General features: G+C 46.2%; 1 protein-coding gene and 1 non-coding gene across 2 annotated transcripts; both read left to right on the top strand.

Annotated features, from left to right (window-relative positions):
* Nucleotides 1–1783: 1783 nt before the first annotated feature.
* On the top strand, nt 1784–20260 carry LOC137302289 (probable G-protein coupled receptor 139). Its single transcript, XM_067971931.1, has 5 exons — nt 1784–1927; nt 12033–12093; nt 13532–13600; nt 17843–17959; nt 19359–20260. Exons 1-5 carry the CDS (start codon nt 1784–1786, stop codon nt 20258–20260), a joined length of 1293 nt encoding a protein of 430 aa, XP_067828032.1.
* trnad-guc (transfer RNA aspartic acid (anticodon GUC)) lies at nt 10663–10734 on the top strand. The gene has a single exon. It is a non-coding gene; the product is annotated as a tRNA-Asp (tRNA).
* Nucleotides 20261–24681: the final 4421 nt, after the last annotated feature.

The raw sequence follows: 24681 nt of genomic DNA, 5'->3' as shown, positions 1-24681 counted from the left end.
GCTGCACAGCTGCGAATGGAGGTTGAAAGGTGCACATTTGGCAAGTTGGGGCGGTGCAGTAAGATCGGAAGTGTTCCGCCTTGATCTTTATAGTTCTGTTGAAATTTGTGATTGAATCGAGTAGAGGATAAATGTAAAGAGCGCCTGTGATGAAAAAGGAGCGATTACAGGCCATGAGCGAAAGGTCTTTCAAATTCTCGTGTGTGGAAACGGCAGATTTTAAAGCGCGTGTGTCGGAAAGTAAAGTGCGATCTTGTGTGTGAGAAGAGCCCAAGAAAGTTGTTCTTGAAGCTGCGCCCTTGAGGCAAGTTGCAGATTGTCAGGAAAACTGCTATAGTGAAAGCTCGAAAATAAACCCAGAAACTACTGGCAACACTCAACAGATCAGGCAACATCTGTGGAGAGATATTCGCTTTCCCAGGGCCTCATTGTGTATTGATTAATATTAAAGACCTGCACAAGATGGACGTGTTGCACCTCAACAAGGCTGGGACGAATTTCCAAGCAGGGAAGTTCCTCTTTACTGAACAGAGAGCATTGCCGGCCGTTTTTGGGTGTCAGCTATTTTCAATCTGTATTAACGACTTGGATGGAGGGACCGAGTGCAATGTGTCCAAGTTTGCTGACGATACAAAGCAAGATGGGAAAGTAAACTGTGAGGAGGACACAACGTGTCTGCAAAGGGATATAGACAGGTTAAGTGAGTGGGCAAGAAGGCGGCAGATGGAGTACAATGTGTGGAAATGTGAGGTTATTCACTTTGATGGGAAGAATAAAAGAACAGAATATGTTTTAAATGGTGAGAAATAATTAAATGTTGGTGAAATTAAAAAGGAAATTAGGAAAGCAAAGAGAGGGCATTAAAAAATAATGGCAAGTAAAATTGAGGAAAACCCAAAATATTTTATAAATACATAAAGAGCAAGAGGATAACTAAGGAAAGAGTAGGGCCTATTAGAGGCCAAAAAGATAACCGATTCGTGGAGGTGGAAGACGTGGGAATGGTTCTCAATGAATAATTTGCGTCTGTCTTCACAAAAGAGGGGGACGATGCAGAGATTGTAGTTAAGGAGGAGGAATGTGAAATATTGGATGGGATAAACATAATGAGAGAGGAAGTATTAAGGGGTTTAGCATCTTTGAAAGTAGATAAATTGCCAGGCTCGGATGAAATGTATCCCAGGCTGTTGAAAGAAGCAAGGGAGGAAATAAGGGAGGTTCTGACCATCATTTTCCAACCGTCCCTGGCTACAGGCATGGTTTCGGAGGATTGGAGGACTGCTAAAGTTGGCCGTTCTTTAAAAATGGAGAAAAGGACAGACCCAGTAAATACAGGCCAGTCAGTCTAACCTCGGTGGTGGGCAAATTATTGGAATCAATTCTGAGGGACAGCATGAACCTTCATTTAGAAAGGCACGGATTAATCAAGGACAGTCAACATGGATTTGTTAAGTGAAGGTTTTGTCTGACTGACTTGATTGAATTTTTTGTGCAGGTGACAAGGAGGGTTGATGAGGGTCATGCGTTTGATGTAGTGTACATGGATTTTAGCAAGGCTTTTGACAAGGTCCCACATGGCAGACTGGTCAAAAAAATAAAAGCCCATGGGATCCAGGGGAAAGTGGCAAATTGGATTCAAAATTCGCTGAGTGGCAGGAAGCAAAGGGTCATGGTTGACGGATTGTGACTGGAAGGCTGTTTCCATTGGGGTTCACGGGGTTCAGTACGAGGTCCCTTGCTTTTTGTGGTATATATTAATGATTTAGACTTAAATGTAGCGGGCATGATTAAGAAGTTGGCAGATGATACAAACATTGGCCGTGTGGTTAATAGTGAGGACGAAAGCAGTAGAATGCAGAAAGATATCAGTGGACTGGTCAGGTGGGCAGACAAGTGGCAAATGGAATTCAATCCAGAAACGTGTGAGGTAATGCATTTGGGGAGGTCAAACAAGGCAAGGGAATACACAATAAATGGGAGAATACTGAGAGGTGTGGAGGGAGAGCGAGACCTTGGAGTGCGTGTCCACTGATCCCTGAAGGTAGCAGGACAGGTAGATAAGTTGGTTAAGGAGTCATACGGGATACTTTCCTTTATTAGCCGAGGCATAGAATATTAGAGCAGGGAAGTTATGCTAGAACTGTATAAAACACTAGTTAGGCCACAGCTTGAGTGCTGTGCACAGTTGTGGTCACCACATTACAGCAAAGATGTGATTGCACTTGAGAGGGTACAAAGGAGATTTATGAGGATTTTGTCAGGACTGGAGAATGTTAGCTATGAGGAAAGATTGGACAGGCTCGGGTTGTTTTCTTTGGAACAGAGGAGCCTGAGGTGTGGTTTAATTGAGGTGTATAAAATTATGAGGGGCCTGGATAGAATGGACAGGAAGGACCTATTTCCCTTAGCAGGGGATTGGTCGGAGGATTAGAGATGAGCTGAGGAAAACAAAATTCACCCAGAGGGTGGTGGGGTTCTGGAACTCACTTCCTGAAAGGGTGGTAGAGGCAGAAACCATCGTCACATTTAAAAAGTACTTGGATATGCACTTGAATTGCAGTAACCTAAAGGGCTACGGACCAAGTGCTGGAAAGTGGGATTAGGCGTGGTGGCTCTTTTACGACCTGTAGAGACATGATGGCCTGAATGGCTTCCATCTGTGCCATAAATTATCCATGTTTCCATGTTGATGTTCATTTTGCTGTCTTGTACATGAAATACACGAAGTTAACATGCAGGTACAGCAAGCAATTAGGAAGGCAAATGGTATGTTGGTCTTTATTGCAAGGGGGTTGGAGTACAAGAGTAAGGAAGTCTTGTTGCAATTATACAGGGCTTTGGTGAGACCACACCTGGGGCATTGTGTGCAGCTTTGGTTTCCTTATCTAAGAAAGGACATACATGCCTTAGTTGCGGTGCAATGAAGGTTCACTAGATTAATTCCTGGGATGAGAGGGTTGTCCTATGAGTGGAGATTGCGTAGAATGGGCCTATACTCGCTGGAGTTCAGAAGAATGAGAGGTGATCTCATTGAAACATGAAAAATTCCGAGACGGATCGACAGGGTAGATGCTGAGAGGCTGTTTCCCCCGGCTGTGGAATCCACAACAAGGGGTCTTAGTCTCAGGGTAAAGGGTCAAACATTTAGGACTGAAGTGAGGACGACTTTCTTCATTCAGAGGGTTGTGAATCTTTGGAATTCTCTATCCCAGAGGGCTGTGGATATTGAGTGTATTCAAGTCTGAGATCGATAGATTTTTGGACTCTAAGGGAATCAAGGGACATGTGGATCGGGTGGGAAAGTGGAGTTGAGATCGAAGATCAGCCATGATCTGAGTGAATGGTGGAGCAGGCTCGAGGGGCCGCATGGCCAACTCCTGTTCCTATTTCTTATGTTCTTAAAATGTGGAACTCGGTACCACAAGGAATAGTTGAGGATACTAGCATAGATGCATTTAGGGAAAGCTCGACAAACACATGAGGGAGAAAGGAATAGAGGATATGTTGATAGGGTGCGGTGAAGAAGGGTGGGAATGTGGAGCATGAACACAGTCATGGAACATTTAGGCACAATGGACCGTTTCTGTGCTGTCAATTCTATGTAATTCTATGATAGACAAGTTAATAGAAGGTGCAGACAGTTGATAAATTTAATTTAATGTGGAAATTATGAGATAATATATTTTAGGAGGAAAAACCAGGACTGGAAGTGCACACTCAATAGAACGGCACAGACCCAGTGAATGAACAGAGAGACCTCGCGTTTCAAATATATATTCCATGAAAGTACAGATCCAGGTCGATAATGCCAATCTCCAACCTCCCTTTCCTCTCCAAAGTCCTTGAACGTGTTGTCGCCTCCCAAACCCGTGCCCATTTCAACCGCAATTGCATGTTTGAATCCCTCCAATCAGTTTTCCGCCCCTGCCACAATACTGAAACGGCCCTTATCAAAGTCACAATTTACATCCTCTGTGACTGTGACCGTGGTGAACTATCCCTCCTCATCCTTCTCGACCTGTCTGCAGCCTTTGACATGGTTGACCACACCATCCTCCTCCAGTGTCTCTCCTCCGTCTTCCAGCTGGATGGAACTGAGCTCGTCTAGTTCCATTCCTATCTCTCCAATCGTAGCCAGGGAATCAAATGGAATGGCTTCTCTTCCCGTTCCTGCACCATTACCTCTGGAGTTCCCGAAGGATCTATCCTTGACCCCCACCTATTTCTCATCCACATGCTGCCTCTTGCGATATCATCCGAAAACATAATGTCAGGTTCTACATGTACGCTGATAACACCCACCTCGACCTCACCACCTGTCTCGACCCCTCCACTGTCTCTGATTTCTCACACTGCTTTTTCAACATCCAGTAATGGATGAGAAAAACATTCCTCCAACTAAATATTGGCACAAACTCCGTTCCCGAGCCACCGACTCCATCCCTCTCTCTGGCCACAAATAAATAGACCATCATGAAATGTTCACAGTCCGTTCCTTGAGCCTTCTCCTTCTTAGGAGAATCTTTTAAACTCCTCGCACAAGTAACCATTGAACTTAATGTCTTGTTTTGCGGTATGTTCTAGATTGTTCCAGGTCAGCATTGTAATAATTCGGGGTAGTTGAAAAGTGGGATCATTATATTAAATCTCGATATTTATCACAGCCCCGCCCCCCAAACATTCAAACCACCGTTCAGGAGGAGAACCCCTCTGCTCGCTGACCGACATTGGCTCCCAGTCCACCAACATCTCAAATTTGAAATTCTCATCCTCGTGTTCAATTCCCTCCATGACCTCGCCCCTCCCTATCTCTGTAACCTCCTCCACCCCTACAACCCTCCGAGATCTCTGAGCTCCTCCAATTCAGGCCTCTTGCGCATCCACGATTTTCATCGCTCCACCATTGGCGGCCGTGCCTTCAACCGACTGGGCCCAAAGCTCTGGATTTCCCTCCCTAAACCTCCCCGCCTCGCTACCTCTCTCTCCTCCCTTAAGTCACTTAAAACCTACCTCACCTGTCCCAATATCTCCTAATATGGCTCCGTGTCACATTTTGTTTGATAATCGCTCCTGTGAAGCGCCTTGGGACGTTTTACTCCGTTAAAGGCGCGATATAAATGCAAGTTGTTGTTGTTGTTGTTGGGGTGGAGAAAGGGTTTTCTTGCTTTTTATGACTCTTTTCAATCTCTCTATTTCTTTCCTTTCTCGGACTCTGTTTTCCGGGTCTGTTTACTGACACACATTACAATCTGTGTCACTCGGTGTCTAACAATGTGAGGCAATGTGTTTTATTCCCGCTGTGTTATCTCTCTGGCGGTTTGCTGATAAATGTTTAACTCGCGGCCTGTTCCCGTTAATGGTCACAAGCAGTAACAGACAGACAGAGCGTGTCTGACCGCCCTGAGATGTGGAAAAGGCATCAGTTTAGGACAAATGCATCAAATCAAATGTTCATCGGGCACCGAGAGAGACAAAATCCAGAGAGAAAGGCAGAAGGAAATAGAGAAATAAAAGCTAAATACAGACATCCTTGATGTCTCTCTATTCCATCCCCAACCGTTCAGTGTCGGGTAAAAATGTCAGTGTAAATAAATGTTCGAGAATCGGCCCAAAGAAGAAGAAACAAAATAACCTAAAACTGCTGAAACCCGGGATCTTTAGATCTTCAGTCTAACGCTCTCCCAACTGAGCTATTTCGGCCCCACATCAAACTGGCCTTTGGGTCATCCTGTTGGAATAAAAGATAACCCCGGGTGGAATTGCCCCTCCCGCTCATTCCTCACTTCGGGAGAATGAGACCGACCATCAAGGAGAGATTTTCTGATCCTGTCGTTGAATCTCATTTATATTAAACATTCCTTGAACTCTCTGCCGGGGGGACTCAGAGCTGGGGTTCGCCATGAACCAGCTTCCCCTCAATTCCCAGCTTTATCAGTGAATCGACCAACAAACGCTCGACAGAGCTCAGGTTATATCAATAATAAAAACAGAAAATGCGGGAAACACTCAGCAGGTCAGGCAGCATCTCCAGCCGGTAGTGAGTTAGCTGATCTCACGAGGTGTGCTACTGAGCCACGGAGCAAGAAAAGCCGAGGCTCAGTCCCGGGCCTGAGCCGAGTGAGCTGACTCAATGTGTTCCTGTTAATTTTCATCAACATCTTTGAATGTGGCAGCACAATTTGTTCAAGCCGTTAAAACAGCATATGTTTCCTTGGCTTAATAATAGAGAAATCGAGTACAAAAGCAAGGAAGTGATGTTAAACGTTTTCAATCATTGTTCAGGCCTCATCTGAAGTATTGTGTCCAATTCTGGGCACGATAATTTATTAACGATGTCAAGGTCTTGGAGAGGATGGAGAGGAGATTTCCCAGAATTATACCAGGGATGGGGTTTAGTTGTGTGGAGAGACTCGAGAACCTGGGATTGTTCTGCTTCGAGCAATGAAGGTTAAGGGTAGAAGTAATCCACGTGTTCAAAATTAAGAGGGATTTTGATCGAGTGAATAAGGAGAAACTTCACCCACTGGCGGGAGGGTCGGCAACCAACGGACGCAGATTTAAGATAATTGGTAAAAGAACGAGAAGGGAAATAAGGAGATTTTTTTGGCACAGCGAATTGTTATGATCTGGAACGCACTGCCTTAAAGGATGGTGGAGCTCGATTCAATCGTAACTTTAAAAGGAGAATTGGATAAATACTTGAGTATCTCTCCACAGATACTACCTGACCTGCTGAGTGTTGCCAGCAGTTTCTGGGTTTATTTTTGAGCTTTCACTGGAGCAGTTTTCCTGACAACCTGCAACTTGCCTCAAGGGCGCAGCTTCAAGCACAACTTTCTTGTGCTCTTCTCACACACAAGATCGCACTTTACTTTCCTGCACACGCGCTTTAAAATCTGCCGTTTCCGCACACAGCGTCCTGCGCCACGAGAATTTGAAAGACCTTTCGCTCATGGCCTGTAATCGTTCCTTTTTCCCCACAGGCGCTCTTTACATTTATCCTCTACTCGATTCAATCGCATGTTTCAACAGAACTATTAAGATCAAGGCGGAACACTTCCGATCTTCCTGCACCGCCCCAACTTGCCAAATGTGAACCTTTCAACCGCCATTCGCAGCTCTACAGCGCTGCCCGTCACTCACGCAACTCAACTGCTGAGAGAAAAGAGCCAACAAGCATCAAAACAAAAACCAGTTCTTCAGTTACCATCCCCTGGATCACAAGATTCCCCAAGTAAATTTCGTGAACATTCGGGCGGCTGTCTTTCCAGAGACCAGCCCTGCTTTCGTCGTGTTTGTCTGTCGAGCGGTCACGCAGATCGAAATGTATCGACTGGTTTCAAGGCACAAATGAACATTGGTGCGAATGGGACATGTGCCCAATAGAAACAGCGGTCGGAGCAGAACAAACTTAAAGGCGTGAGATCATGAAAGTGAATGTTAGAGTCGGCAATGGAGCAGGAAAGTGTCCATGAAATGGAAGGAGGAAAGGAAAGGCGGCCGATTGATTGTGGAAGGAAGAAAAAGCTGGGAGAAGATGCGGGTTTGAACTGTGGAACATCAAGTACAGGCATGTGAGAGTGCTGGGATTTGAAGGAATGGATAGGTTTTCGCCACCAACAAAAAATATTTCTTATATATATTCAAGATTGAAATATTGCTGCATTCTATCAGTATGTGTGGCAGAGGATAAAAGAGATGAGAAAGTTCTGCCGTGACTCGGATTCGAACCGAGGTTGCTGCGACCACAACGCGGAGTACTAACTACTTATACGATCACGGCGCCACACCTCAGCTGTTGTTACAAGACCCGAACCACAGCAATAAGCAGCGCCTCAAATTGTTGCAGAATAGTGGTCCAGCCCCTCCCACGGCCCATCCTTTAAATATCCACCCAGCAATTTCACCAGTGCTGGTTTCATCAACTTGTGCTTCTTTTTGAATTGTTCTCGGTATTATCTGTCCTGATCCTTTACTTGGCCCACTAGAATCCTAGAATCATAGAAAGGCAACAGCACGGAAGGAGGCCATTCGGCCCATCGAGTCCCCGCCGGCTCCATGCAACAGCAATCCAGCTGGTCCCACTCCCCCGCCCGATTCCGGTAGCCCTGCAATTCTTTTCCTGTCAAGTACTTATCCATTTCCTTTTGAAGGCCATGATTGAATCTGCCTCCAACACCCCCTCGGGCAGTGCATTCCAGATCCTAACCACTCGCTGTGTAAAAAAGTTTTTCCTCATTTCACCTTTGGTTCTTTTGCCAATCACGTCAAATCTGTGTCCTCTGGTTCTTGACATTTCCACCAATGGGAACAGTTTCTCTCCATCGACTCTGTCTGTCCCCTTCATGATTTTGAATACCTCGATCAAATCTCCTCACAACCTTCTCTGTTCCAAGGAGAACAACCCCAGCTTCTCCAGTCTGTCCACGTAACGAAAGTCCCTCATCCCTGGAATCATTCTTGTAAATCTCTTCTGCACCCTCTCTAAGGCCATCAGATCTTTCCTAAAGTGCGGTGCCCAGAACTGGACACAATACTCCAGTTGTGGCCAAACCAGTGTTTTACAAAGTTTCATCATGACTTCCATAATTTTTTACTCGATGCCTCTATTTATAAATTCCAGGATCCCGTATGCTTTTTAATCGGCTTTCTTAACCTGCCTTGTCACCTTTAACGATTTGTGCACATATACCCCCAGATCTCTCTGTTCCTGTACCTCTTTTAGAGTTGTGCCCTCTAATTTATTTTGCCTCTCCTCGTTCTTCCTACCGAAATGTATCACTTCACATTTTTCTGCGTTAAATTTCATCTGCCACGTGTCCGCCCATGCCACCAGCCTGTCTATATCCTCTTGAAGTCCATCACTATCCTCCTCACTGGTTACTACCCTTCCAGGTTTTGTGTCATCTGCAAATTTTGAAATTGTGCCCTGAACACCCCAGTCCAAGTCATTAATATATATCAAGAAAAGCAGTGGTCCCAGCACCGACTACACGGCATCTACACATTTGTCCAATGCCCCTAGAGTGAAGCGGGATCACTTTTCACTCGTAAACCAGCAACCCTGATGTTAAAATCATCTGCCGGAGAAAGACGCGATTTCAGCGCGGTGACACTGGGCCAGAGTAAAGTTCAGTTAATGTGATTGCAGAGTGGGGAGGGAGTCAAAGGATATGGGGAAAAGGCGGAAAAGTGGAGTTGAGGTAAAAATCAGATCAGCCATGATCTCATTAAATGGCGGAGCAGGCTCGAAGGGCCAAATGGCCGACTCCTGCTCCTATCTCTTATGGTCTTATGATCTTATGGTGGCGAGAGGGTGGATTTGGAACTCCTGTGCGGCTGCTTTGCGCAGGTAACACGACTTGTTACAAACTAAACCATTAATTCACCGAGCTAAAGTTTGAGGTTGCAGCGACAAGAACCTGATTACATTAATTACAGGAAATTAATGAAACTCTGTGAAAGATGAATAATTGTTGTAATCGCCATTGATCAACTGATAACTTTCTGCTGCAGACTGACAGAAACACTGACATGGACACTGGGTGACAGAGAAACTTTAATCAGTTTCAACAACAACAACTACAAATACAACGTCCATTTATATCACACATTTAACGTAGCAAAACGTCCCAAGGGGCTTCACAGGAGCTTTTTTAAACAAAATTTGACACCGAGCCACAGAAGGAGATATTAGAAGCAGATGCTTCACGTTTCAGTGAATCTGTTTGAATTATTCATTTGATGACATTTTGTTTAACTTTCCACGGATCACTGTCGAAAGAAGAATTACCGACCACTTTTCCATCTCCTGTTGATCATGTCCACAGTAAAATTACGTGGGTAGCGCGGGAGAGAGTGAGAGAGAGAAAGAGACAGAGACCCATTCGGGAAAAGATAGAAAATGTGAGGCACATACACAGACAGACAGACACAGACACAAAGAAACAGACACACATACATAGACACATAGAGTGACTCAGAAATACAGAGACAGACGATCGATAATTTGGCTGATTTTTGTTCTTTTTCTGTCGTAGATTTCGTGAAATCTTGCAGGTCAATTAAAATGAGCATAAAACTCGAGGTGTTCAATGCCGTGGAATTTTAATTCACTTCAGAATTATTAATTCTACAAGAAACTTGTTGAATTTTGAAACGCAGAAATGAAAGGGGAAGAAAAAAGACAGGATCTGAAATCTACCAGATTCGAACCAACGCGGGGTGAACGAATGGATTTCCAAACTATCACCTTAATCACCAGTTAGTTAAAATCACAATTGCTCTGCATCCAGTCCCCGTTCAATAATATTCTGAAAGCAACAATCAGCTGTTCATTTTTCTCTGTAGTTTTTTTTAGGAAGAAGCTTGGCGAAGACATAAAATTAAAGTTGGCGTCCAATAAATGCTTCCTCCCCGTCGGGGAATTAAACCACGGACTAAGGCGGGGTAACTCACCACGATAAAAGAGAAAGAAAGAACGAAAGGAAGACAGTCAGTTGTTCGTTGTCTAACAAAGAGATGGAAATGTTAAAGGTTCTTTCAACGGTGGCCCGTGGAAAATTAAACAAACTGTGATCAAATAAATAGTTAAAAGAAATTCACTGACACATGAAGCATTTTTAACGCCATCTGGGGTGAGTGTAGAATCCATACAGTAGTTCCTCGTTAGTATAGTGGTGAATATCCCCGCCTGTCACGCGGGAGACCGGGGTTCAATTCCCCGACGAGGAGGTTAAACTTTCACTGCCTTCAAAAGCTTTTATCTCCAATATTGGATGTGGAAAGTGCAGTGTAAAACTAACTCGGAGATTCCCACTTTCCTCAATTGAAATGAACTGATATTCCAGCGGTTTTAAAATCTGCTCTGTGCGTCATTCTTCACCTCGATGTCAGACTTGCTTCTGTGATGGTGGGGATATCGGGAGGAGGCCGAGATGGATCATCCACCCGACACTTCTGGCTGAAGATGGTTGCTCACAGCTCAGCCTTGTCTTTTGCACTCACGTGCTGGGCTTCACCATCATTGAGGATGGGGATGTTCACAGAGCCTCCTCCCGTTAGTTGTTTATTGACCACCACCATTCACAACTGGGTGTGGCAGGACTGCAGAAGATCCGTTGGTTGTGGGATTGCTTTGCTCTGTCTATAGCATGCTGCTTCTGCTGTTTGGCAAGTAGTCCTGTGTTACTTTCAGGTTTTTGGAGGGTGTATGTTTGTGTGTCCATGCCGGTGTGTCTTTGTGTGAGTGTGTATGTAGCTATGAATGTGTGTGTTTGTGTATGTGTGAATATGTCTGCGTGTGTCTCACTTTTTCTACCCGTTTCTGAGTGTCTCTTTCTTTCTGTCACTTTTTCCCTGTTCCCCACATAATTTTTCTCTGGACCTTGACTAACAAAGAGATAGAAAGTAAGTCTTCTTTCAGCAGTGGCGCGTGGAAAGTTAAACAAACTGTCATCAAAGAAGTAGTTAAAATAGATTCACTGAAACATGCATCCTTTTCATTGCTGTATGTGAGATCTTCCGAGTCTGCTTTCTCATCTGCGCCTGTTCCGAGACCTGTCTCTCTCTGTATCTCCATCTTTTTTCTTTCTGTCTGTCTGTCTCTCTCTCGATCGGTCTCTCCCTGTTTCGGGCTGGTGACTCAGACCCGGTCTGTCCACAGCACAATTCTGCATTTCATTTCTTGCCCATCATTGTGGTTCTCACATCGAGCTGAAGAGTGAGGCGGAGGAGCAGATTTTAAAATCGCTGTGAAATCAAATTGTGGAAGTGGGAAAGGCCGAGTCAGTTTATCATTGTATTTTCAACATCCAATATTGCAGATAAATGAAAGTGAAACTTCTAAAGCAGCAATAACCTCCTCGTCGGGAAATTGAACCCCTGTCTCCCACGTGACAGGCGGGGATACTCACCACTATACTAACGAGGAATCGATGCTGGGTGTTACCGTACATTCACCACAGATGCTTCATGTTTTACTGATTCATTTTGAACGATTATTTGATGACAGTTTGTTTAATTTTCCACAGGCCACTGTTGAAAAAAGACTTCCCGACCACTTTTTCATCTCTTTGTTCAATTATGTCCAGAGTAAAATTATGTGGGGAGCGCGGGAGAGAGTGAGAGAGAGAAAGAAGGAGAAACAGACGCATTCAGGAAAACATAGAAAATGTGAGACACATGCATGCATCGACAGACACAAAAATACACAGAAAGACACACCTACACAAAGAAACAGACACACACGCATACATATAAACATAGAGTGACTCAAACATAGGGAGAGACAGACCAGAGGTTATTTGGATGATTTTTAAAATTCTTTCATGGGATGTGGGCATTGCTGGCAAGGCCAGCAGGTATTGCTCATCCCTAATTGCCCTTGAGAAGGTGGTGGTGAGCTTCCGTTCTTGAACCGCTGCAGTCTGTGTGGTGAAGGTACTCCCACAGTGCTGGTAAATGGGGAGTTCCAGGATTTTGACCCAGCGATGATGAAGGAACAGCGATGTACTTCCAAGTCAGGATGGTGTGTGAATTGAAAGGGACTGTGCAGGTGGTGTTGTTCCCGTGTACCTGCTGCCCTTTTCCTTCTAGGTGGTAGAGGTCGAGGTTTTGGGAGGTCCTTACGAAGAAGCTTTGGCGAGTTGCTGCATTGCTTCCTGTGGATGGTACACACTGCAGCCACGGTGCGCCGGTGGTGGAGGGAGTGAATGTTTAAGGTGGATGAGGTGCCAATCAAGCGGGCTGTTTTGTCTTGGATGGTGTCGAGTTTCTTGAGTGTTGTTGGAGCTGCACTCATCCAGGCAAGTGGCGAGTATTTCTTCACACTCCTGACTAGTGCCTTGTTGATGGTGGAAAGGCTTTGGGGAGTCAGGAGGTGAGTCAGTCGCCGCAGAATACCCAGCCTCTGATCTGCTCCTGCAGCCACAGTATTTATGTGGCTTCACCAGTTAAGTTTCCGGTGAATGTTGACACCCAGGATGTTGATGGTGGGCGATTCGGCAACAGTAATGAAATTAAATGTCAAGGGGAAGTGGTTGGACTCTCTCTTGGAGATGATCATTGCCTGTCACTTGTCTGGCGTGAATGTTAATTGCCACTTATCCGCTCAAGCCTGGATGTTGTCCAGGTTTTGCTGCATGTGAGAACGGACTGTTTCATTATCTGAGGGGTTGTGAATGAAACTGAACACAGTGCAATCAGTAGCGAACACCCCACTTCTGACCTTATGATGGAGTGAATGTCATTGATGAAGCAGCTGAAGATGGTTGGGCCTAGGACACTGCCCTGAGGAACTCCTGCAGCGATGTCCTGGGTCTGAGATGATTGGCCTCCAACAATCACTATCATCTTCCTCTGTGCTAGCTATGACGCCAGCCACTGGAGAGTTTTGTCTCTGATTCACATTTACTTCAATTTTATTAGGGCTCCTTGATGCCACACTCGGTCAAAAGCTGCCTTGGTGTCAAGGGAAATCACTCTCACCTCAACTTTGGCATTCAGCTCTTTTGTCCATGTTTGGACCAAGGCCGCAATGAAGTCTGGAACCGAGTGATCCTGGTGAAACCAAAACTGAGCATCGATGAGAAGGTGATTCGTGAGTAAATGCTGCTTGATAACACTGTCGACGACACCTTCCATCACTCTGCTGATCTTTGAGAGTGGACTGATGGGGCGGTTATTGGATGAATTGGATTTGTCCTGCTTTTTGTGGACAGGACATACCTGGGCAATTAACCACTTTGTTGGGTAGATGCCAGTGTTGTAGCTGTACTGGAACAGCTTGGCTAGAGGCGCATCTAGTTCTGGAACACAAGTCTCCAGCACTACAGCTGGGATTTTGTCAGGGCCCTTTGCCTTTGCTGAATCCAATGCGCTCAGCCGTTCCTTGATATCACGTGGGGTGAATCGAATTAGCTGAAGACTGGCTTCTGTGATGGTGGGGATCTCAGGAGGAGACCGAGAAGGATCATCCATTTGGCACTTCCGGCTGAAGATGGTTGCAAACACTTCAGCCTTGTCTTTTGCACTCACGTGCTGGGCTCTGCCATCATTGAGGATGATTGTCCATCACCATTCAGGACTGGATGTGGCAGGACTGCAGAGCTTTGATCTGCTCCGTTGGTTGTGGGATTGCTTAGCTGTGCTCTCCAGCATGCTACTTCTGTTGTTTGGCTTGCATGTAGTCCTGTGTTGTAGGACAATTGTAGCTTCACCAGGTTGACACCTCATTTTAGGTACTCCTGGTGCTGCTCCTGACACGCACTTCTACACCCCTCATTGAACCAGGGTTGATCCATTGGCTTGTTGGTAATGGTAGAGTGAGGTATATGCCGGGCCAGGAGGTTACAGATTGTGGCGGAATACAATTCAGCTGCTGCTGTTGGCCCACAGCACCATATGGATGCCCAGTTTGGAGTTGCATAGATCTGTTCTGAATCTATCCCATTGAGCACGGCCACCACACAATATGCTGGACAGTGTGAAGTCGGAATTTCGTCTCCATAAGGACTATGCAGTGGTCGTTCCAACCAATGCTGTCATGGGCAGATGCATCTGCGACAGGTAGATTGATGTGGACGAAGTCCAAAAGGTTTTTCTCTCATGTTTGTTCTCTCACCACCTGCCACAATCCCAGTATGGCAGTTATGTCCTTCAGGACTCGGCCAGCAGTGGTGCTACCGAACCACTCTTGGTGATGGACAGTGAGGTTTCCCCAATCAGAGTACATCCGGTGCACTTGCTACCCTCACTGCTTCCTCCAAGTGGTGCTCAACAGGGAGGAGTAACGATTCATCAGCTGAGGGAGGTCGGTAAGTGGGAATCAGCAGGAGGTTTCCTTCACCTTGTTTGACCTGAAACCATGACATTTCATGGTGTGCAGAGTCAACTGTTGCGGACTGTCACGGCCACTCCCTCCTGACTGTATACCACTGTGCTGCCACCTCTGGTGGGTCAGGACATACCCAGGGATAATGATGGAGGAGTCTCGGGCTTTGGCTGAAAGGCATGATTCTGTGAGTGTCGCTATTTCAGGCTGTTGCTTGACCAATCTCTGGGACAGCTGTCCCAATTTTGGCACAAGTCCCCTAATGTTCGTGGGGTGAACTTCATAGGGTCGACTGTGCTTGGATTGCCTGAGCCTTGTTCGGTGCGTGTGGCCCGTATTGTTTTATTCTTATTACGTAGCGGGATTGTGCAACTGAGTCGCTTGTTAGGCCATTTCAGAGAACCGTTAAGAATCAACCTCATTGCTATTGGTCTGAGGACGGCATGTTTCCTTCCCTCAGGGGGGCATTAGTGAACCAGAGGGGTTTTTATGACAATCCGGTATGTTATAGAGTCATAGAGAGTCATAGAGTTATACAGCACGGATAGAGGCCCTTCGGCCCATCGTGTCCGCGCCGGCCATCAAGCCCTGTCTACTCTAATCCCATATTCCAGCATTTGGTCCGTAGCCTTGTATGCTATGGCATTTCAAGTGCTCATCCAAATGCTTCTTGAATGTTGTGAGGGTTCCTGCCTCCACAACCCTTTCAGGCAGTGAGTTCCAGACTCCAAACACCCTCTGGGTGAAAAAGTTCTTTCTCAAATCCCCTCTAAACCTCCCGCCTTTTACCTTGAATCTATGTCCCCTTGTTATAGAACCCTCAACGAAGGGAAAAAGCTCCTTAGTATCCATCCTATCTGTGCCCCTCATAATTTTGTACACAGAACACAAATCGCCCAATGTGGGGCGTTGTGTTCTTGGATTGCCTGAGCCTTGTTCGGTGCGTGGATTACTCGTCAAGTAACATAATCACCACGCTACCTTACCCTGTCCCTTGGACTTAAGGGAGAGGAGATGAGCGCTGTACCAGGGTGGCCGAACAGTGAGAGAGAGAGTAATGGTTTTAATGGGGACAACCGCATCAAAAGTGGAGGTGAGAGTGTGATTGAGCAGATCGGTAGCTGCAGAAATGTCGTGGTGAATGGAGGGCCAAAGGCTGGACAGTTGGGACTTTGAAATTGTGATTGTAAGTGACTTGGGGGGAGGGTTTTTTTGATGGGCGAACACAGAATGAAGTGGGTTTTGGAGGGGGAAGGGGGATGTGGGTACAGAGGGATACAAGGACGTGATCAGGGATGGCCTTCTCCGTGAGTATAGTGATGAGTATCTTCGCCTGTCACGTGGAAAGACAGGGGTTCAATTCCTCTGACGGGGCGATAAAACTTTCTGCCTTCAAAAGCTTCACTTTCATTTATCTGCAATATTGGATGCAGGAAATACAGAGCAAAACTGACTCGGAGTTTCTCACTTGCCACAATTTAATTTCACTGATATTCCAACTATTTTAAAATCTGCTCTCTGTCACTCTTCACCTCGATGTCAGAACCACAATAATGAGGAAGAAATGAAACGAACAATCTCACCGTGAATAACATCAACAACAACTTGCATTTATACCACACCTTTAAGGTGGTGAAACGTCCCAAGGCGCTTCAAAGGAGCGATTTTAAAACAAAATTTGACACCGAGCCACATAAGGAGACATTAGGACAGGTGACCAAAAGCTCGGTCAAATAGGCAGGTTTTACAGAGTGTCTTAAAGGAAGATGTGAAAGGTGCTATATGAATGCAAGTTCTTTGTTTCTCACAGGGGGCCGTGTCTTGTTCCTCATCTCATTGAGATCTCAGTTAATTGGTCTGTTCTCTCCACAGATGGGGCCCGACTCGCTGAGTCTTTCGAGAATGTTGTGTGTGACTCGGGTTTTAGAGTAAATGATAAAAGGACTGTAGTCAAACACTAGGCCATGAGCTGCTGAGTGACCTGTCGGGACATTGTTGCTTGCTTCCCTTCAGCTTGTGGTTCTGGATTTTTGATGCACTGTCCCTTTAAGAGCTGTGGTCTGCCTGCAGCGGTCAGACAAGCAGCAAAGGCTCCCAGAACTATGCTTGGCTCTGTCTTTCACTGAGGTGCAGAGATCAGCCAGACTTTAATGTAAATTCCACCAGCTGGCAGAAAAGAGTGAGCGACAACTCGTTTCAGCCCAGAGTGTGAGCTGCGGCTAATAATAAAGAAGTGAAAAATTATCTTATAAGAACAGAAGTGGGTCATTCAGCCCCTCGATCCTGTGCCGCCATTCAGTCAGATCATGGCTGGTCTGTACCTCAACTCCAATTACCCGCCTTTGATCCATATCCCTTGATATCTTCATCAAATAAAAATCTATCAATCTCAGTCTCAAAAATCATTTTGAGTTAACTAACGTTAGCCAGAAAGAGAGGAAATCAGGAAGAAAATGGAGTTCCAGAGAAAGAGGGAATAAAAGAGGTAGATTAACAGACAGAGAAATTTGGGAGTCAAGTAAAAGGAGTGTGTGTGAGGGAGAGAGGCCTGGGCATTGAGAGAGACAGAAAGAGGGGGAATGAGTGAAACAAGGTGACACGGACTGTGCTAAATTGCAGAGTAGGGCGAGAGAGGGAATAGCAGGACTGGCCTGGGAATGGGAGTACAGAAGATTCAAGTAAAAATGTTACATTGGTGAACTGGGTTTCGATATTTCTTACACTGTGTGCTTGTGGTTTCAATCTTCATGTAATTTATTAAACTTAGAAATTGTGACTCTTTCATTGTACAATTCATTGTTCCAAAAGGTTACTCAGCTGGTCGATGTGTAATGTTCTGTCACCTTAATGATTGTGATAGTCAAAGGTCAGATGGGACCAAAACTTATTTGTTCAGGAGTCTGTAAATAATATGTGATGTCAGTCGGGATGCGATCTAATTATCCCATTAGGAGTTTATTTACATTATAAGTATCTCGCTGTTTTAACTTCGTTACCTGACTATCGCAGTTCGCATACCTCTTTATAGCACCGAAAGACATCGTCTCCACACAGAAATGCGTTTGTCTCTATTTACGGAGATAGAATTCGTTTATTACCCTGTTCTGGCAGCAATTGGGGTGCCTGGTAAGTCATTATCAGCACGTACGGTGTAAGTAACAGAATGTTTAACTATATTGCTGTTTGTGCTCTGAGCCTGGTAAATGTACAATGTTATTCTTCATCGTTTTGTGATACAGTTAAAACTTCCATCCTTGTCCCATTGGTCAATGCACCGAGTAACTCACCCTCGCTCTGTGCTGAACTGTCGAGTCTGGGGTCTAAATGTGTCCTTGGTGCTCCCTGGCCAGGCAGGGGTAAAACAGGCAGGGCGCACAGTCCTGAGTGCAATCCACTGCCTCCTGGTGGAAAGCGCGCCTGTTGTGGAGATCGGGTGAGGAAGGACCGGGTGAGATTGTCGTGTTTCCCGAGGACCGATCGCCTGGGGTTCCGGAGAGCAGATTGTGGCTGTGTATCCCGGCATGAGTCAGTGTCTTCAGGATAGAAGGACAGGGAACAAACGGAATACGCATGAGATAAATAAAAGATGTGACAGAAACTGTCCTCCTCACTCGAAGGTACAATCTTGTGTTCCCGTCAAATGTTCCTCTCAGATCATAATTATATTTCAGCAAAATGGCTTCACAGGACTTTTGATGTATTTGATGTTTAAAGTATTGTTTGGACTAGTTGAATGACGATGACTGTATACTTCAGTCCATGTGTGTTATTGTGGAGAGTGGGGAAACCAGTCTTGACACTGGTTCGGGAGGGGGATTAACTGGAGACCATGAGTGAGAGTTGGCGGTGATTTGTTCTTATACCGCGCGGCTCCTGGGATCGATCTCTTATTCCGAGGATCCGACTGTCCTTTGTTTTTCTCACGCCTTGTGCTGAGATATAAAGACTGGACCTGGTTATAACTGGAGCACGTTACAGAATTAAATTCCTTGACATATTGTGTCATGATGCATTCACAATACTCCACTGGAAACCTCATCTAATTAATTACTGAAAGATGACGGGCAGCAACTCAATACCAGGCTCGTGTTTTCAATGTATTTTCTGAAATCAAAGTCTCTGGTATTGTGTGGGTCAAGTCATTAGGTTTTTCCCCCGCATTACGATTTAAGCCAAATCCAGAGTCACCTTGTCTGTATTTCCTGATTTAACTCGTCTTGTCGCCTTTCACTTTCATAGTTGGTGACGTCCTGCCCCGCGGACCTCCCAGTGTCGGAATCGACTGAATAAACTGAATCTCAAGGATCACAAGTGAGGACTCAGCTGTCGGGTGAGGGATCCCGGGGCCACCGTCACCCGAAAGGAACCTCCCAGAATGAGCTGCTCCTTCGGAACAGGAGGCAGAAGCCAAGGGGAAAAACCAATAAATAAACACAATCATAGCCCATGTACATCGGTTAAACTGAGAGCTCATTGATCAGCCCGGTTAGTGATTTCACTGTTTCTGTCTCTCTCTTTCTCTCAGTGAACTTGCTGGCGATTGTGATCCTGTCCCGTGGAAAGTGCGGTCTCTCCAAATGTATCACTCGCTACCTGGTGGCCATGGCGTCGGCGGATCTCCTGGTGATTGCCTGTAATGTGATCTTATATCGGATTGCTCATCTTTATTGGGGGGACACTTTCCTGCTCTACACTCCTGTTTGCAGATTCATTCTCTTCCTGGCTCCTACTGCCACAGACAGTTCTGTTTGGTTAACGGTTGCTTTTACCTTTGATCGTTTTGTAGCCATTAGTTGTCAGAAGCTGAAAACAAAATATTGCACCGAGAAAACTTCACTTGTGATTATCGTGACTTTGAGCGCGCTGTTCGGTTTAAAGAACATTCCCCGGCCCTTCGTGTATGATCATTACCGTACTGTTAACAATATACCACGGGGTTGTCGTGTATCATCACAGTTTTATATTCGACCCGCATGGATCGCATTTTCTTGGATTGAACAGCTGTTAACCCCGTTGCTTCCATTCTGTTTGATTTTATTGTTTAATGCTCTCACCGTCAGACGCATTTTAGTGGCCAGTCGGGCCCGAAGGAGCCTCCGGGACCTCAGCAATGGTGAGAATGACAAGGACCCTGAGATGAAGAACCGCAGAAGGTCCATCGTTTTACTTTTTGCCATATCCGGCAGTTTTATCCTGCTCTGGATGACAACGGTCGTATATTTTTTATATTATCGAATTTCAGGTGTCTTTAACCACCGATCTTTGTTTAACCCTTTTGCAACCTTCGAACAAGCGGGAATTCTGCTTCAGCTTCTGAGTTCCTGCACGAACACGGCCATTTACACAGTGACCCAGAGTAAGTTCAGAGAGGAGCTGCTCAATGTGATTAAATATCCGTTTACTCTAATTGGTAAATTGGTCAAATGACCAAAACGGCTGAAGTGAAGCTGGAACTGACTTCCCAACATCACAACTCAATTCCAGATCACAATTATCACCTCAATTTACCAAAGGGACTCAGCATCAGGGCCAACGATATCTCCTTTAAACACATTTCTTCTCAAAAGTTAGATCAAAATTTAATTTTACAGCAGCCGACAAAAAATGAGCAAAAGCAACAGACAGTAACATTATCAAAACATGTTCCTGTATTCAGATCATTTTTTAAACACGTCCTCAGGGAGTCTGACCTGAAATGTAATTGTCCGGAGGAAGGGCTGTGAATTAGCGACTGGATATTAGTTTCCACCGGACCGGACTAATAATCGAGCCCCGCCTACAGCATCTGTGGGGTTAATTCTCTCTTTTTTAATTATTTCTGGGCCCCCTTAAAACATTCCTGTAACTCTGTGTCTGTGATATTTTAACAGCCGTTGGTCCTCAATAGTCTGGGAATCACTGATGGGTTTTTTTTCCCGCCTTCTCCCGGATTCAGGAGGCAGGCAAGGGCTGTCGTTTTGCTCTGCTCAGACCTCCACTCAGCTCGGTTCTGAAGTGTTTACTGGAAGTGCAGTCAGAATGACGCTTGATGTTTTTTTTTGTGTTTTTAGGCCCCCCTTTTACAAGAAGCGGGGTTTAGGGTGTGTTCATGTGCAGAAAAACCAAAAAACCCAAAATAAGCGTCAAATTAAAATTTTATTTTATCGGTCCAGGATGCACTCCAGTCCCTGCGGTGCCCCCCGGTCGCGGAAAGCCCCAAGCGTACCGGCAGACACCGCGTGCTCCATCTCCAGGGCCACCCAGGCACGGAGAATTCCGCGGAAGAGAGGCCGACAGTTGGAGCGACCGCCCCCACGGGCCCCGTCTAACCTGGACCTGTGGATGGCCACCTTGGACAGGCCCACGAGGAGATCCTCTGACTGACCCGCCCTCCTCCTCACCCGGTGGCCAAAGATGAGGAGCGTGGGACTGAAACGCAGCCAGAAGTTGTGGAGCAGCCCCTTTAAATAGTGGAACAGGGGCTGCAACCTCTCACACTCCTTGTTGACATGAAACACGGAATCATTCAGGCGCAGAAGATCTGTTGATGTTTCAAAACAGGCGTTAAGTCTTTTTTTAAAAATCAGGCCAATGACTCAGTTAGAATAGTCGATGGAGGAATTTCACAGGAGTAGATGAAGTTTCAGTCACTCAGAAGGGATTAACAGAGAGTAAAGCCGGGTTAGCTGGAGGCACTGCCGCAGAAGGGGAACCGAGGAATGAGTGAATGCACAGAAGGCCAGTGTTGGAGGATCAAAGAGTGTGGGACATGGAGATGGAGGCGTTTGCAGAGGTCGGACAGGCAAACCTTGGAGGGACTTATAGGGAACATGTTGAGGGTCAGGAAACCAATGGAAGTCAATGAGATCTGATCAGTGGAGCAATGGGAGGGCGGGGTATGGGGATCGGCAGGGAGGTGATCGAAGAGGAGGAGTCCAGAGATAATGCTCAAAGGAAGAGATGTTGACAAAGCAGGAAGGGGTGAGGCCAATGTGTGTTTGGAAGAAATCCACGGCAACACCACAGAGGTTAGGGGGAGAAGGTGAATTGTACAGACAGGCAGTGAGGATTCAGAAAGTACCTTGTATGACAGTGTTACCACTCATCAGACAAGTTTCAGTCAGAAAGAGTGAAAGGGGAAAACGCCAAATACGGGGTCAGGGACGCACGGGGAGACGGGGTCAGGGACGCACGGGGAGACGGGGTCAGGGACGCACGGGGAGACGGGGTCAGGGACATAGAATTTTAAAAAAAATAAACATGGCTCAAGTTAGCTCAGTTCCTGCAGACAGCAAGTTGTACAAAGGGCGTTATCACTGATATATGAATAACCCTCTTTGTAACTAAGTGACAAATTTCAGGAGTTTGTTGGATCCCTTTTGTACAATGTGTGACTTTGCCAGTAAGGGGTTGGACTGTGTAAGAAATCTCCATGTGCTGTGTTAATAAAACTCTGGTCCTGGTGTCACTGGGGACCTGCTCTCTCGTTACTGTAAGAAATTTCCATTAAATGAATAATCTGTGAATCTAAATAGCTGAGATCATCTTAAAGAATGGCTGACCTGCAGCATGAACACAGCTGTCCGTGGGCCTGTCTCTCTGTCTCCCACCTTCCCGTTCAAGTCTCTGTCTCTCTCTCTCTGACACGGTCTGTATCTGTCTTCATCCCTCTCTATCTCCCATTGCCTATCTCACTTTTCCTATTCCCCTGCTTATTTGCCTCCAACTCCTTGCATACTAGTGTATCTCTCTTCCTCCCTGTCCCTTTCACTCGATCCGCATCCCTCTCTACCTTGCTCCCCATCTCCCATTCTCTCCCAACCGAGTTCTCACCTCTGAGTCCACCTCACTGTTTCCCTACCCCTCACTCTCTCACTTCCTTTTCATCCCTCTCGATCATCCCCATCAATCGCTCTTTACCCTCTCTCTTCCCTCCCACTCTGTCCCTATCCACTTTCTCTCTGTGCCTGGCCCTGTTCTCTGCAATTTTGCTGACCCGTTTTCTACACAATCCCCTCATTTTGCCCCGTTCCTGGATCTCTCTGTCTGCCGTCCACCCCTCTCTGTTTAAGTTGCTCCCTTTCTTTATCCACCCTCCCTCTCTCTATATATTCCATTTCTCTGCCTTTAACTGCAGCTGCCACCTATTTGTTCACTCCACTCCATGGTTGATGTTCAGAGATTATGAGGGTGATTTTAAAACGGAGCCGGGAAAGGGGCGGTTCAATTTGAGGTCAGGAAACCCATGAGTACGGGTTTCCGGGACGTCCTTAAGATTTTGACGAAAGGACATCTTTTATTTTTTTTGTTTCCCGTCTGACTGACCGGTTGATTGACAGGCTGGTCTCAGTGGGACGGGAAACCAGCCAGGGAGAGGACATCTTCAGGTAAGTCTTTGTTTGCATGGATGGGGGCACGGGTGAGCACGGGGCATGGATGGGCATAGGTGGGCACGGGGGTCGCAAGTCATGTGGGATGGGATCGGGGGTCATTGCAGGGGTCAGCAATCATTGAGGGGAATGTCGGGGGTCGGAGGGGGACGATCGGGGTCGGGGGTCTGGGATCGGGGGAGGGGTGTCGGTGCAGTTAGGCTTGTTGGGCCTGGGGGAAGCACTCCTGCTCCTCAGGGCCCACAAGCTGTGCCTTTCTAGGCACCTACCTGTTAGTCTCGGGCCTTCTCACCTCCTTTCACGAGGAGTAAAACAGAAGGCCCAGGAATCCGGCCCCCCCGGGGTTGAAATCGGGAATTAGTAAAAAATGGATGCCTGAAGCCTCCTTGAAAGGTTATGAGGCCCGACCCGCCCCCTGGGAGTGGGTTGGTCGCCCGCCCCTGTGAAAACGGGAAATGGGCGGGTTGGAGGCGGGTCTGAAATGGTGGCAATTTTCAATGCACCCCCGCCCCCAACCCACCCGTTCTTTACTTTTAAAATCGAGCCCTATATTTTCAGGCTGGTGATACATCCTGGACGAGGAAAATAAAATTTTAATTTGATGCCTGGTTTCGTTTTATTTGGTTTTTAGTACTTAAGTACACCCTACACCCCCCCTTCTTATAAAAGGGGGGCCTAAAAAACACAAAAAAAAAGAAAAAAAAAAGGGTGCTGGTTGGTGGGTAAAGTGATAAAAGAAAAAGAAAAAAAGGAAAAAAAAGAAGAGAAAAAAAATAGGTGCTGGTTGGTGGGTAAAGTGACAGTTGAGTTGTTTGGTATCATGGGGGATTTTGCAGTGAGAGGTTTGTTCCCGGTGCTGGTGTTAGTTGGAGCGGTTTGTTGCTCTGATATTTGGCAACAGTTTCGAGGCCAGAGATTTCCATGGAGAAGAGTAAAACCCACTCCTGTGCCCCAGAGAGTCCCTCCCCCTGTGCGTCCCTTTGGTTCCCATTTCAGTGTGTCTGAGGGGAGAAGTCTGTCTCCACTGCAGACTGTGATGGTGCAGTGTGGAGAGCAGAACATGCTGGTGAGGGGAGACATGGATTTATTGAGAACCAGGCACCTGATTAAAGCTGCTGACCTGACCCTGGGGACAGCAGGTTATCGGCCAACTGGGATCTCCTCTCAGAACCACACTGTCCTCTTTGACTATGGGCTCCATGAATGTGGTAGCAGATTGCAGGTAATGTGATTCCTCAACTCTTGCTCCAATTTCACTGTGTCGATTACTGCCCACTCTGAACTCATGAACATCGGGGGAAACTCCAGCCACTGAGGAGATCCCTGAATGAAATCTGTGTATAAATTTTTGCCCACTGTGAAGTATCACCCTGTGTGAAACTACTTATTTATGTTGACATGTCAATCTTCGCTTTATATTTAAAAAGAACTTCAACTTGTCACTGAGGGACTGCATCTTTCTTAAATGGGTCATTGCTA

Source organism: Heptranchias perlo, chromosome 35 (assembly GCF_035084215.1).
Source record: "Heptranchias perlo isolate sHepPer1 chromosome 35, sHepPer1.hap1, whole genome shotgun sequence".
Classification (NCBI taxonomy): Eukaryota; Metazoa; Chordata; class Chondrichthyes; order Hexanchiformes; family Hexanchidae; genus Heptranchias; species Heptranchias perlo.
The sequence above is the reverse complement of the archived record's forward strand: the minus strand, read 5'-3'. Positions and strand labels throughout refer to the sequence as shown.

What these genes read in the sequence shown, in the direction of transcription:
- LOC137302289 (XM_067971931.1), top strand. Translation starts at nt 1,784, where the DNA reads ATGATTAAGAAGTTGGCAGATGATACAAACATTGGCCGTGTGGTTAAT. An exon ending in TTTGTTCAATTATGTCCAGA is followed by an intron (nt 12,094 to 13,531) that starts GTAAAATTATGT and finishes GTTTGGACCAAG; the next exon opens with GCCGCAATGAAGTCTGGAAC. An exon ending in GGCAGCAATTGGGGTGCCTG is followed by an intron (nt 17,960 to 19,358) that starts GTAAGTCATTAT and finishes TCTTTCTCTCAG; the next exon opens with TGAACTTGCTGGCGATTGTG.